The sequence below is a fragment of the Bombina bombina genome, chromosome 1 (assembly GCF_027579735.1).
Source record: "Bombina bombina isolate aBomBom1 chromosome 1, aBomBom1.pri, whole genome shotgun sequence".
Classification (NCBI taxonomy): domain Eukaryota; kingdom Metazoa; phylum Chordata; class Amphibia; order Anura; family Bombinatoridae; genus Bombina; species Bombina bombina.
In genome coordinates, this window is record NC_069499.1 from 1453599819 (window position 1) to 1453614580 (window position 14762).

A 14762-nucleotide genomic window follows, 5' to 3' on the forward strand; every position below is an offset into this window, starting at 1 on the left:
ATATTCTTTTGAATGTCACTTTTGATTTCGAATGTCCACATTCGAAATTTGTAATGTAACATTTGATTTAACAAACACTATTCAGAAGTTTAATAGTTCATGTGGTTGGGAATTTAGTAAATTGATACATAAAAGATAAAAAAAAATATAAATTTGAATGTTTCTATTTTAAATATTGCATAATTCGAATATTACATTTAAGAAAGCATTAGAAATTATATTACAAATATATCAATTCGAATTTTCCAAATTCGAATATTGCATAATTCAAATTGAATTAGAAAAATTTGAATTGAATATTACATTTAAAGAAAACATCAGAAATACTATTACATTAAACGAATGTTAGACTGTTGTACAAACATTTGAAATCTGAAACGAACGAATGTGTTAAAATTTGTTTCATTTTTCAAATGATGCGAAAAATTCGTCCATCCCTATTAAGTACCTGTATAGGTGTCTGTGTAAATGCTTTGCCTACATCTTAATACTTTTGTGCAAATCTGGCTGTCTGTTAAGGGTAAGGGTGCCAGTGTGGGTATCAGTGCCTTGGTGTGTTTGTATGCATGTGTTTCTGGGTGCTTGTGTGTGTTGGTTTATTCATGAGTGGCTGTGTTCAAGTGTATAGCTTTTTTGCGAGTGCGTAGGGTATGACTATTGACTGTGATTGTGTTAGTGCTTATGCTAGTGTTTTTTCTAGTTCTTGTGATAAATTAGTGTATTTGCGTGTCCTTATAAATGCAATGGTGCAAATGTGTATATGTTTCACGGTCACTACCTGCTTTTTATTTCTGTCACCCCATCATTTTATAGGCTCCTATGCCCATGTCAGGGTTTTTCCCTGTTTTGTTTGCCATGTGCTGCTGGCAGCCATTTTACTCACCTCTCTTGCTGACTCTGGTGCATACTGTGTGATGCTGCTCATTTCCTGCACTTCCTTTTATGGCCAGACTGGTGTACATCATCAGTGTGAGACAGGATGCAGTCTCAGAATTGTGATGTCATCACTTATTATTTAAAGGGCCTCTGTTCAGTATGCTGTGCCCTTGCGTTGTCTCAGACCTGTTTGTGAGAGCTCCTGTGTATTACCTGGCTGTCTGATGTCCCTCCTGGTTCCTGATCCCTGGCTTGTTCCTGACTCTGTTGTTCTCCTTGTTCCTGATTCCGGCTCGTCTGACTATTCGCTTTGGCTCCTGACTTGGCTCGGCTAACTACCAGCTCTGGTTTTCATTCCTGGCTTGTTATTTGACTTGTGGACTTTTTATTATTTTTTGCTATTAATAAAGGTGTGATTATTTTTGCACTTCTCGTCTCAGTCTGATTCCTGGCACCCTGACATTACGCAAGGGCCATGAATCCTGATGGTGCTAATAATCCACCTTTACCTGCCATAATTTCCAGGATGGATGAACAGGATCACTGCTTGGATCAATTTGCACTAGCCCACTAGCCCTGCAAACCCTGCTGACTCGCACTGCACATTTGGACCAAAGTGTCCCGCAAGTTATGGCTGCTCCTGTTTGCGCTGCTGTACCTAGTCCTACCAGGAGCATGTCCGGTTCTGCACCTCTACCTCAGCGATATGGAGGCGATCCTAATCAGTGCAGAGGGTTTTTGAACCAGGTGGGCATTTACTTTGAGATGTTACCTCAGGCGTTTCCCTCTGACAGAGCTAAGGTGGCATTTCTCATCTCGTTACTCTCTGACAAAGCTCTTGCCTGGGCTAATCCCTTGTGGCAGACTAATAAACCTGTGATTTCAAATTACCCAGAATTTGTTGAATCATAAAGTGATTTCAATGGAATAGCACATACTTTTAATTGAAAATGAGCAGTAGAATTTTTATTTTATTACATTTAAAAATGAATCCAATTTTCCCTCACCCTATATCGTGTGAGTCATTAGCCAATAACAAAATGCATATATATGTACATACTGTGCACTTTTTCACATGCTCAGTAGAAGCATCAGAAAGTGAGAATATATATATATATTTATATATATAGCAATGAAAAACGAATTGCAGAAGACTTTTTGCAGATCCAAAACTCGATTTATTTCAATATAAAACAATCCATGAATACATGATCAAACGGCATGTCTCACAACACCAGCAAAACTTGTAGGAAAACTGCTGCTGACATGTTTCGCCACTCACGGCGTAATCATAGCTACAGGTAAAATCCCTGCTCACCTGTTTAAGGTAGCTGGGGAGATCCAATTGGTTAAAAGTTAATTGGCAAGAAATGCTGAGATAAATACTTAACCCTATGTAAACTGTGAACATTTTTAAGCTGTAAATATTTTTGCAAGAGTATACTGAAGCCCTATATAATGCTATACAGAAAAGTTCCATATTCACATAAATCAAATGGTTAAATTGTTTAATTTAACTTTAAAAATCCATTTGAAGCATATATGAACTTTGTGTAATTATAGACCAAAATACATAGTGTAGTATAATGATCTGGCTGATTTAAAGGAAGGGTATTACACCCTATGTTCACAATTATCATAAGGTGTATGTTTGATGCCCTTTATTAAGCAATAAAATAGTTCATAACCACACAATGTAAGTGAATTATATCACATATAATTAACTTTAAACGTATGCTTGGAATCATTCAAACTTAGTGCAAATTTACACAAAAAGTTAGAATTGTGTGGTATCTGAATTAAAGGGACAAGTAAGGAAGTATTATCATTATTTATCTAAGATGTTACTTATCCTAAAATTACAATAGTTAAGATGAAGATATTGACACTTTCTCAATAATATATTTCCAGTTGTATTGCATATTGATATATGGTATAGTTATCAATCTTATTAATCATATTATAGAAAAAGACTAAGCATGTGTGAGAATACACAAATGCTACTGCATGAGATATGAAAATCTCCAATGCACGGATGAAAGAATGGAATAGGGAAAAAGAGGGGGGGGGGGGAAATGGGGGGGGGGGAGGGAGAGGGGTAAGGGGAAAGAAAGGAAGGGAAAAAGGGGGGAAATGGGGGGTTGGGGGGGGGGGAGGGGGAAAGGAAAGAAGTGGAAAGAGGGGGGGTTGGGGGGGGAGGGGAGTGAAAAGTGTGAGAGAGGGGGGGGGGAGAGGGGGGCATAAACATCCGGTCCATCTTTAATCAGGCCGCTGCAAGAGAGGGAGATAAACGACCACATAATTATTTCCAGAAATTGATTAAATCATATTCGGAATTCAGACCCGAAGGTAGTCGGGTCTGAAGTTTGAAGATCCAATACATCTCTCTCTCTTCTGCAGTAGCCGATCGCGATCACCCCCTCTAGGTGGGCAATATACTCTTTCAATAGCCTGCCATCTAAGACTTCTAATGTCCTTATTATGGCATCGTGAGAAGTGTCTAACCAAAGGTGTACTGGCTTCTCCTGCTTGGATGGTGGACAAATGGTTGCGAATATATATATATTAAAAAAAAAAATTGCATACTTTATCTTAAATCTTGAAAAATTAATTTTGACTTTAGTGTCTCTTTAATTTAGAGAAGCTGATAAAAATGTAGCTGTATAATATATTGTATGCTGAGGTGACACTGTGATATTCTATTTATTACACAATGCAGAAATAAACTATTCTTCCCAGCATATCCAGAGTGGGATTATTGGAGGTGAAAAATAGTGCACCCATATCCTACTCCACATTCTCCTACCCTAGGCTTGCACCTGTCAAACTTTCACTTTGTCCCTTCTATAACAACATTTCACTGGGTTCTGTCAAATGTATAGGTGTCTGGATAAAGCTAGTTAGAATCCACATCTCTTCCTTGATATGTTCTAACTGTCCACCTCTCTGGTGAGAAAAAAATAGAACAAAACCAGAGTTATCACACAATTATTTTATTAGAAAATAAAATGGAGTAAAATAATGTGAACGCTAAGGATCATTCATTGAACAAAGCACTGTAATCACTGGGGGTCACTATTTACATATGAGACACATGAGGGACTGCTGGGGGTCACTCTTTAAACTTCCAGTCCTGTCTGCACATTGGACAGTGTTGCTGCACTTGCTGGGAGTTGAGCCACTTCAGAATACAATGCATGTGAAAACAATGAGAGCAGTGACCCCACACCAATGGGCAGTCATCCCCTGGAACTTTACCTGTAAAGGAGCAAGATAAATGGTCAGAGGACAACACAGAACTTCAGAAGAAAAACTGCAAACATGGGAAGGTTTGACTGGTATATTTTTTGTTAAAAGAATAATTTATGTCAGACATCACCATGGAGTCATTGCATGTATAGAGTGCCCTCCACTAATATTAGAACAAAATACAATTGACTGCGCCCGGATTAAGCAGACAAGCTCACTATTAAAGGATCTCCTAACAAAGATCCTAAGGTACGCAAACAGAACAGACACAAATAGGAGCGCCAAAGGCTAAAGTAAGCAATCAGGGATTAAATAGGTGTGGTGGTTGGCCGCTGTTAGCTAAATATAGACCATATAAAATATGATACTAAACAATTTCATATAGAGACTGTCTAAAAACCACTAAAAGTGGATCTAAAAACAGATTATTTATTACAGATAAACTGTCAACTAAAGTAAATAATGACATAAATATTGACATCAATAAAACATTAAAAATGGAAATTATAAGTACAATAAAATAGGCAGATAAATCATGAACATAAACATACGTATGAGTGCACTGGGTGATCACCACCTCAAAGTGCAATGAAACAAAAATGTTGGAAAAATAATGAAAAAATGGTAATCATATGATCTAGGTTAGTGTTCTATCCCTCCTGGGATCACGAAACATCATAAATTATGCTTACCTGATAATTTCATTTCCATCTGTATGGGAAGAGTCCACAGCTGCATTCCTTACTTGTGGGAAATACTGAACCTGACCACCAGGAGGAGGCAAAGACACCACAGCCAAAGGCTTAAAGGGACAGTATACACTCGTTTTCATATAACTGCATGTAATAGACACTACTATAAAGAATAAGATGCACAGATACTGATAAAAATTCAGTATAAAATGGTTTAAAAACGTACTTAGAAGCTTTCAGTTTAGCTCTGTTGAAAAGGCAGTTGGAAAGCCCACTGCAAGTGGGAAATAAGACACTCCCCCCTCCCCCTTCTTTTGCTCATGAAAAGACCCTTTACACAAACAGGAGCAAGCTGGAGAAGGTAGCTGACGGTATTCAAATAAAACTTTGGGGCTTGGTTAGGAGTCTGAAAATCAGAGCAATGTTATTTAAAAATAAGCAAAATTATACATTTTTAAAAAAAAAAAAACTTTATGGGCTTTATAAATAGATAATCTACAAAACATTTATGCAAAGAAAAAATGAGTGTATAATGGCCCTTTAAATACCTCCCCCACTTCCTCATATCCCCAGTCATTCTGCCAAGGGAACAAGGAACAGTATTAGAAATATCAGGTTGATAAAAGGTGCCAGAAGAAAAAAAAAAATCAAATTTAGGGCCGCCCTTCGGAGAACACGGGCGGGAGCTGTGGACTCTTCCCATACAGATGGAAATTAAATTATCAGGTAAGCATAATTTATATTTTCCATCTTAATATGGGAAGAGTCCACAGCTGCATTCTTTACTTGTGGGAAACATATACACAAGTTCTAGAGTACACGGAATGCTAACGGGAGGGAAAAAAGAGAGGCGGACCCTAATCTGAGGGCACCACAGCCTGCAAAACCTCTCTCCCGAAAACTGCTTTAGCAGAATCAAAAACATCAAACTTGTAAAATTTTGGAAAAGTATGTAAGGAGAACCAGATAGCCGCCTTACAAATCTGGTCCATAGAGGCCTCAGTTTTGAAGGCCCAAGAGGAACCACTGCTCTCGTAGAATGAGCCGTAAATCTTTAGAGGAGGCTTATGTCCCGCCATTTCTATGCTAAACAGATTACACTCCTCAGACAAAAAGATAAGGAAGTCGAAGAGGCCCTCTGACCCCTACGCTTCCCAGAAAGGGAAACAAACAGAGAAAGAGGTTTGTCTAAATTCTTTGTGGCCCAAAGATAGAACTTCAAGACACAAACCACATCCAGAAATACGTTGTAAACGTTCCATCGACGAAGAAGGATTAGGACATAAGGAACCACAATCTCTTTATTGATGTTGCGAATTGACACAACCTTAGGAAGAAAACATAACTTGGTTAGTAGAACAGCATTATCGGCATGAAACGCCAGATAAGGAGGGTCGCATTGCAAGGCAGCAATCTCATAGGCTCTGCACGCAGTAGCAATATCTAGTAGAAAAAGAACCTTCCAAGACAACAATTTAATGTCTACTTCATGCATAGGCTCCAATGAAGCCTGTTGCAAAACCTTAAGGACAAGATTTAAACTCCAAGGAGGAGCCTTAGCTCTAAACACAAGTCTGATCCCAGCAGAGCCTTAACAAATGACTGCACATCTGGAAGCTCGGCAAACCTCTTGTGCAGAAACACAGACAGGGCCGCAAACTGTCCCTTCAGTGGACTTGCAGAAAAGCCCTTCTCCAGTTCATCCTGGAGAACAGAATAAGTAGGTCCTCGACACCTTATGATAGATGCGACGAGCAACCAGCTTACTGAGCTCTCTCAGAAAACCCTCTCTTGGCTAGGACTAAGCGTTCAATCTCTACGCAGTCATCCTCAGAGAATCTAGACAGTCATAAACAAAGAGACCGTAGTCAGCAGATTCCTGCGACAAGGTAACTTCCACGGAGGAGATTATGACATCCCCACTAGATCCGCAAACCATATCCTTCACGGCCAAGACGGAGCAGTCAGTATCACTGACGCCTGCTTGATTTGAGCCATTACACTAGGAAGTAGTGGTAACGGTCGGAAAGGATAAATTAGATTGAACCTCCAAGGCACCGCTAATGCATCTGTAAGCTCCGCATGAGGATCCCTGTACCTCGACCCCTGTCTGGGTAGCTTGGTATTGAGATGTTATAAGATCTTCCTCTTGCAAATCTCTGCAAACACTCGGGATGGAGAGACCATTCTCCCGGATGAAAGGATGGTCTGCTGAGGAAATTCGCTTCCCAGTTGTCCACACCCGGAATGTGGATCACTGACAGCGAACAAATGCGGGTCTCCCCCACACCAGAATCCAAGATACTTCCCTCATAGCTAGGGAGCTTCTCATTTCCCCCTGTGATGGTTGATGTAAGCCACCAGGGATATATTGTTTGATTAGAATCTGATTAACTGGAACGAACCCAGCAGAGGCCAAGCCTTCAGAGCATTGTATATTGCCCGAAGATCCAAAATGAGATCAGGAGTTTTACCTCCTGAGACCAGATGCCCTGTGCCTTCCTGGCACCCCAAATGGCTCCCCATCCTGACAGACTCGCAACCGTAGTCACAATCACCCAGGATGGTCTTGAGACGGACGTCCCTCAGGACAAGTGATCCGGACAAAACCACCAAGAGAGCAATTCTCTCGATTGGTTGTCCAGAGCAATCTGTTGAGACAGATCCGAATGATCGCCGTTCCACTAGTTCAGCATGCGCAGTTGCAACAGTCTGAGGTGAAACCTGGCAAAGGAAATTATGTCCAAGCTGGACACCATGAGACCAATCACCTTCATACACCGAGCCACAAATGGCTTTAAGGAGATCTGGAGGGCAAGACATGTTGAAGCTAGCTTGCAACGTCTCTGGTCTGTTAGTAATATTCTCATGTCTATGGATACTATTATAGTACCCGAGAATTCTACCCTGGTACTTGATACAAGAGAACTCTCTTTAGATTATCTGTCATACATGGGATCGAAGAAGACAGAGGAGATATTCCGAATGGTCCACTCTTCTAAAAATGTATTTAGCTAGACCAAACGGAAGAGCAATAAGATGGAAGTGCTGGTCCAGGAATTTATTGTGGTCATGAACTACCCCTCTCAAAAGAGGGTAAGAATGGACCTAATTGTCACCATCTTAAACAAGGGGACATTTAAAAACCTGCTTAAGCACTTTAGGTCCAGAGTGGGACGGAAAGTTCCCTCCTTCTTAGGGACCACAAAAAAGTTTGAATAGTATCCCAAACTTCTCACTGCGATAGGCACAGGGACAGATCCCGTACACACTCCAGAAAGGCTTCCCTCCTTTTGGGTCAGGAAGACAGGAGGAATCTGCCCTTGCGTGGCTGAGACTTAAAACCTATCTTGTAACCCTGAGCTATGACCTCCAGGACCCATGGATCCTGCACGTCCCTGAACCAAGCGACTGAAAAGAGCGACATACTGCCCCAGAAGAGGACCGGGGACCGCCCATTCATGCTGGGGTAGACTCAACGGGCTTCTTGCTCTGCTTGGATTTATTCCAGGACTGAGTCGGTTTCCAAGAGCTCTTGGTTTGCTCTGGCTTAGCGGAGGACTGCTGACATGGGCTTTAGCAGAATAAGAATCATCCCTTAGATTAGTTCATATACTCTTGCGGTAGGAGGGCACCGTGGAGATAATTGAGTCCAGGCCTGGACCAGACAAAATCATTCCCTTAAAGGGAGGGAAGAAGTCTAGGCTTAGAAGTCATATCCGCAGACCATGACTTCAGCCAGAGCCCAACGGGCCTGAACAGAAAAAGCTGAAGCCATAGCATTCAAGCGAATAAACTGCCTAAGTACAGTACAGATAAAAGAATTAACAACCCTCAAGGTCGTAAATCTTTTCTGAGTAACGTCGAGGGGATCCTCCACCCCGATCAAATCCTGTAAGGAGTCACACCAGAAGGTAGTTTCTCCGGTAACCGCAGCAACAGCCGCCGCCGGTTGAAACAAATATCCCTATGTAGAAACATATTTCGTACCAGAGTTTCCATTTTTTATCCATGGGCTCCTCAAACGAAGAACTATCCTCAAGCAGGAAAGTAGTACGTTTAGCAAGGGTGAAGATAACGCCATCCCATTAATTGAGAGTCCAGGACCGGGGACAATTTGTTAAAGGAAGAAGAGGGGGAAAAGGAATCCAATCCTGTCCCATTCATTCTTAATAATGTTTGCCATCTAACAGAAGCAGGAAATGATAAGGAACCCCTCTATCCTCAAACTCTATCCAATTTAGGAATTAAAGGTTCATCAGGCAATTTGGCCTCTGGAACCTCTGAATTCGCCAAAAAATTCCTTTAGAAGAAAGTGCAAATTCCTTAACTAAAGTCTGGTTCCTCCGCAGCCAGATGTTTAGAGGCAGCAGACTCCAACCCAAAATGTTCATACTCTAAAGTCTCAGAAAGAACTTCATCCTCGGATAACCCTCAGTTAAATCTAATAAATTATCTGATGTACACTGGGAAGGAGAGCAATATGTAACATTTAGCTTGTGCTTAGCAGGGCGAGGTAAAGCATTAAAGGCCGCAGACACCGCCGTCTGCACTGCGCAGTAACGTCTGGTGAAAAAAGGCCCCCTCCAGATGGAGGATCAGCAATGCTACGGGAAAACTGCATGTGTAGAGATATAAGAATGTAGGGTACGCACCTCACTGGAAGATAACTCCTCCGAGGTGGATGGCTCTGTGGTATCAAACATGTTTGATATTATCACATTAGCAAGGTATATGGAACATAATTGAGAGGGCGGAACTAAGGCCTCCTCACCATATAAACAGGAATTATTCATTAGAAATAGAGGGAGTGTCCTCTAAAGTAAACAGAATCCTCCATCGCTAGTGTAATAACCGTAGAACTAGAGAAATAACATCTTATTTTATTCAAAAACATGGCACCCTTATACCCCAATGGCTGGGGCACCTACCACCTCCTATGACCCAGACAGTACAGAGATTTATGACTCCTCTCTGCTAGACACCCGGTCAGGAAAAAGGGAATGAATCACATGGTGCACAATGCAGGACCATCCCTGCTATGAGAAAGCGCGCCAAGCTTGTAAGCTGCATGGCTCTCAAAGTGAAAGTGAAACCTGTATATTCCATAACAGCCTATAAGACCATAACATCTCACACATAAAGCAGCATAAAATCAAATAAACATATAAGATTATTCCCCCCTGTTCAATAATCCCCCTAAGGAGATATCAACCCTTGATTCTATACAGATAAAAGGAATCACACCCGTCTTCTTGCATTATCATACATGTATAAAATATGAAACGATCTTACCAGAATCTACGCTGTGGAACAGGAACACGGCCCTTCAAGTGTGACAGATAGTAGCATTGCTTATGATATGGACTTGAGTGAATAAAGCAAGCAGCGAAACTCAACGCTGATTGCCTATGGAGCTGTTAATATGAGTCGGGATGGTTTCGCAGAAAGACTCTCCCTGCATCTCTGGACTCTAACTTTCATCCATGCTCTCACTGAGAGGCTGACAGGACTACTTAAAACTCCAGTCCCATCTCGAAGAGTACTACCCTCCATAAGAAACTACTCCAAAATCTTCTCTCTGTCAACCTCCTGTGACGAAACGCAAAAAATGACTGGGGTTATGAGGAACTGGGTGAGGTATTTAAAGGACCAGTCAACACAGTAGATTTGCATAATCAACAAATACAAGATAACAAGGACAATGCAATAGCACTGAGCCTGAACTTAAAATGAGTAGTAGATTTTTTTTCTGACAATTTTAAAAGTTATGTCTTTTTCCACTCCCCCTATACCATGTGACAGCCATCAGCCATTCACAAATGCATACACGTACCATGTGAAAGCCATCAGCCATTCACAAATGCATACACACTTATTTTTGCACATGCTCAGTAGGAGCTGGTGACTCAAAAAGTTTAAATATAAAAAGACTGTGCACATTTAGATAATGGAAGTAAATTGGAAAGTTGTTTAAAATGGCATGCTCTATCTGAATCATGAAAGTTTAATTTTGATTGAGTGTCCCTTTAAGCCTTTGGCTAGGGTATCTTTGCCTCCTCCTGGTGGCCAGGTTCAGTATTTCCCACAAGTAAGGAATGCACTGTGGACTCTTTCCATATTAAGATGGAAATATAATAAAAAACTGTGTACAAGTGTACAAAAGTATATGTGTAAAGTCTCAATGATCAAGTGAACGGAGAACCCCTACTAGAGGCAGTCCTGAAGTGATAATCCTAGTGGGGGGATCCTTAAAGTGTATCCTTAGGTAAGCCACAATGGCCTGGGTGATAGAAATTGACTGAACCTGAGGTCACGTGGTTAGACCTGGAATCAATCTGCCTAGAAAATAAAACAAAACCACAAATGCAAAAACCATATAAAAAGTGAGTTATATAAGAAATAAACTCACCAGGGAAGAATACAAGCCTCCTTATGTTATCTACGCATTTCAGTCCATAAAGGGCCTTTCTCAAGGCATAAGGAGGAGTGTAAGAATATGGCCATATAAAATGTACCACCAACCAATCAAAATGCGAGACAGCTGGGGGAGGATTGCTGCCAAAATGTTTGCCGTTTGCTAGCGTACCGCGTGTGACGTTGCGGTCACTTCTGGTTACGGACTTCCGGTTTTACTTGTTTTTACTGCTTCTGGTTTCGGACAAGCAGCAGACTCCATCTCAATTGAGGGCAAGATTGCCCTCGCAATGACAGCGGACTTAGTATATTGTATATTATATGTGATAGAAAAAGCTTATATGGTGGGGGAATTTTTACTAATAAGAACCATCCAAACTGCACATAATATACGAGGTTTAAAGGGATAAAATGAAAATTACAAAATGAAAGGGTATGTCTACCTTAATATCTCATAGATGTCATCAAAGAGAGGTGGGGGCTTATATTCTTCGCAATTACATTCTTATTTAAATAGAAATCTCTACATCAATTCTAATAATAGCTGTATCAAAATTACACAGCTAGAGATGGCTCAGAGATAATTAGTGACTTATTAACATGGTAAGACTGCAAATGAAGTTGTGCCCAATACTGGGTACAGACATTGATGTGGGACCTATTGCACAACATGTTATAATCACATGATACATGGCCTAGTAACATGATGGAAATACAATAATATCCTATGGGACTTAGCCCAGACTAGTTGGATAGATATAAAAGCAGTGAGGTAATCATATAATTTAATCTATTAATTTTGAAAATTCGATCTTATACAAGGTTAGGTCCAACACCATTAACTAAATATGATAAATGCAAAACACAATGTTATGTCTGTATGCAGGAAGTCATAATAACATAATCGTTTCAGAGATCCCATAAAACACAATTTATGCTTACCTGATAAATTTATTTCTCTTGTGGTGTATCCAGTCCACGGATCATCCATTACTTGTGGGATATTCTCATTCCCAACAGGAAGTTGCAAGAGGACACCCACAGCAGAGCTGTAATATAGCTCCTCCCCTAACTGTCATAGCCAGTCATTCGACCGAAAACAAGCCGAGAAAGGAGGAACCATAGGGTGTAGTGGTTACTGTAGTTTAAATTTAAAAATTTACCTGCCTTAAAATGACAGGGCGGGCCGTGGACTGGATACACCACAAGAGAAATAAATTTATCAGGTAAGCATAAATTGTGTTTTCTCTTGTAAGGTGTATCCAGTCCACGGATCATCCATTACTTGTGGGATACCAATACCAAAGCTAAAGTACACGGATGAAGGGAGGGACAAGGCAGGAACCACTGCCTGTAAAACCTTTCTCCCAAATATAGCCTCCGAAGAAGCAAAAGTATCAAATTTGTAAAATTTTGAAAAAGTATGAAGAGAAGACCAAGTCGCCGCCTTGCAAATCTGTACTTTAGCTTTGGTATTGGTATCCCACAAGTAATGGATGATCCGTGGACTGGATACACCTTACAAGAGAAAACACAATTTATGCTTACCTGATAAATTTATTTCTCTTGTGGTGTATCCAGTCCACGGCCCGCCCTGTCATTTTAAGGCAGGTAAATTTTTAAATTTAAACTACAGTAACCACTACACCCTATGGTTCCTCCTTTCTCGGCTTGTTTTCGGTCGAATGACTGGCTATGACAGTTAGGGGAGGAGCTATATTACAGCTCTGCTGTGGGTGTCCTCTTGCAACTTCCTGTTGGGAATGAGAATATCCCACAAGTAATGGATGATCCGTGGACTGGATACACCACAAGAGAAATAAATTTATCAGGTAAGCATAAATTGTGTTTTATGGGATCTCTGAAACGATTATGTTATTATGACTTCCTGCATACAGACATAACATTGTGTTTTGCATTTATCATATTTAGTTAATGGTGTTGGACCTAACCTTGTATAAGAAATCTGATGTACCTCAGAGTTGCTAACTGAGGCCAAACCTGAAGAGCCTTGAATATCGCTCTTAGTTCCAGAATATTTATTGGAAGGAGAGACTCCTCCTGAGTCCACGATCCCTGAGCCTTCAGGGAGTTCCAGACTGCACCCCAACCTAGAAAGCTGGCATTTGTTGCTACAATAGTCCAATCTGGCCTGCGAAGGTCATACCTTTGGACAGATGGACCCGAGATAGCCACCAGGGAAGAGGATCCCTGGTCTCTTGGTCCAGATTCAGTTGAGGGGCCAAATCTGTGTAATCCCCGCTCCACTGACTGAGCTTGCATAGTTGCAGCGGTCTGAGATGTAAGCGTGCAAACGGCACTATGTCCATTGCCGCTACCATTAAGCCGATTACTTCCATACACTGAGCCACCAAAGGGCGCGGAATGGAATGAAGAACCCGACAGGAATTTAGAATCTTTGATAACCTGGACTCCGTCAAGGTAAATTTTCATTTCTACAGAATCTATCAGAGTCCCTAGAAAGGAAACTCTTGTGAGTGGGGATAGAGAACACTTTTCCTCGTTCACTTTCCACCCATGCGACCTCAGAAATGCCAGTACTACGTCCGTATGAGACTTGGCAATTTGGAAGTTTGACGCCTGTATCAGGATGTCGTCTAAATAAGGGGCTACTGCTATGCCCTGCGGCCTTAGGACCGCCAAAAGCGACCCTAGAACCTTTGTAAAGATTCTTGGGGCTGTAGCTAATCCAAAGGGAAGAGCGACAACTGGTAATGCCTGTCTTGAAAGGCAAACCTGAGAAACCGATGATGATCTTTGTGTATCGGAATGTGAAGATAAGCATCCTTTAGATCCACTGTAGTCATATATTGACCCTCCTGGATCAGTGGTAGGATGGTACGAATAGTTTCCATCTTGAACGACGGAACTTTGAAGAATTTGTTTAAGATCTTTAGATCCAAAATCGGTCTGAATGTTCCCTCTTTTTTGGGAACCACAAACAGATTTGAGTAAAAACCCTGTTCCTGTTCCTCCTTTGGAACTGGATGGATCACTCCCATAACTAGGAGGTCTCGTACACAGTGTAAGAATGCCTCACTCTTTATCTGGTTTGCAGATAATTGTGAAAGGTGAAATCTCGCTTTTGGGGGGGAAGCTTTGAAGTCCAGAAGATATCCCTGGGATATAATTTCCAACGCCCAGGGATCCTGAACATCTCTTGCCCATACCTGGGCGAAGAGTGAAAGTCTGCCTCCTACTAGATCCGTTACCGGATAGGGGGTCGTTCCTTCATGCTGTCTTAGAGGCAGAAGCAGGCTTTTTGACCTGCTTACCTTTTTTCCAGGTCTGGTTTGGTCTCCAGACCGTCTTGGATTGAGCAAAAGTTCCCTCTTGTTTATTATTAGAGGAAGTTGATGCCGCACCTGCCTTGAAGTTTTCGAAAGGCACGAAAATTAGACTGTTTGGCCCTAGATTTGGACCTGTCCTGAGGAAGGGCACAACCTTTTCCTCCCGTGATATCAGCAATAATCTCCTTCAAACCAGGCCCGAATAGGGTCTGCCCCT

The 14762-nt window shown here is 41.3% G+C and overlaps 1 protein-coding gene across 2 annotated transcripts in view; it reads right to left on the minus strand.

The window, feature by feature from the left end:
- Positions 1-3853: 3853 nt before the first annotated feature.
- The window catches only part of ANAPC11 (anaphase promoting complex subunit 11), a 46517-nt gene continuing 35608 nt past the window's right edge, over positions 3854-14762 (minus strand). For both annotated transcript variants that reach the window (XM_053705834.1, XM_053705825.1), the window contains exon 3: positions 3854-4134. In XM_053705834.1, coding sequence (XP_053561809.1) covers positions 3989-4134 — 146 coding nt within the window. In that variant the 3' untranslated portion in view covers positions 3854-3988. The remainder of the gene's footprint in view (positions 4135-14762) is intronic.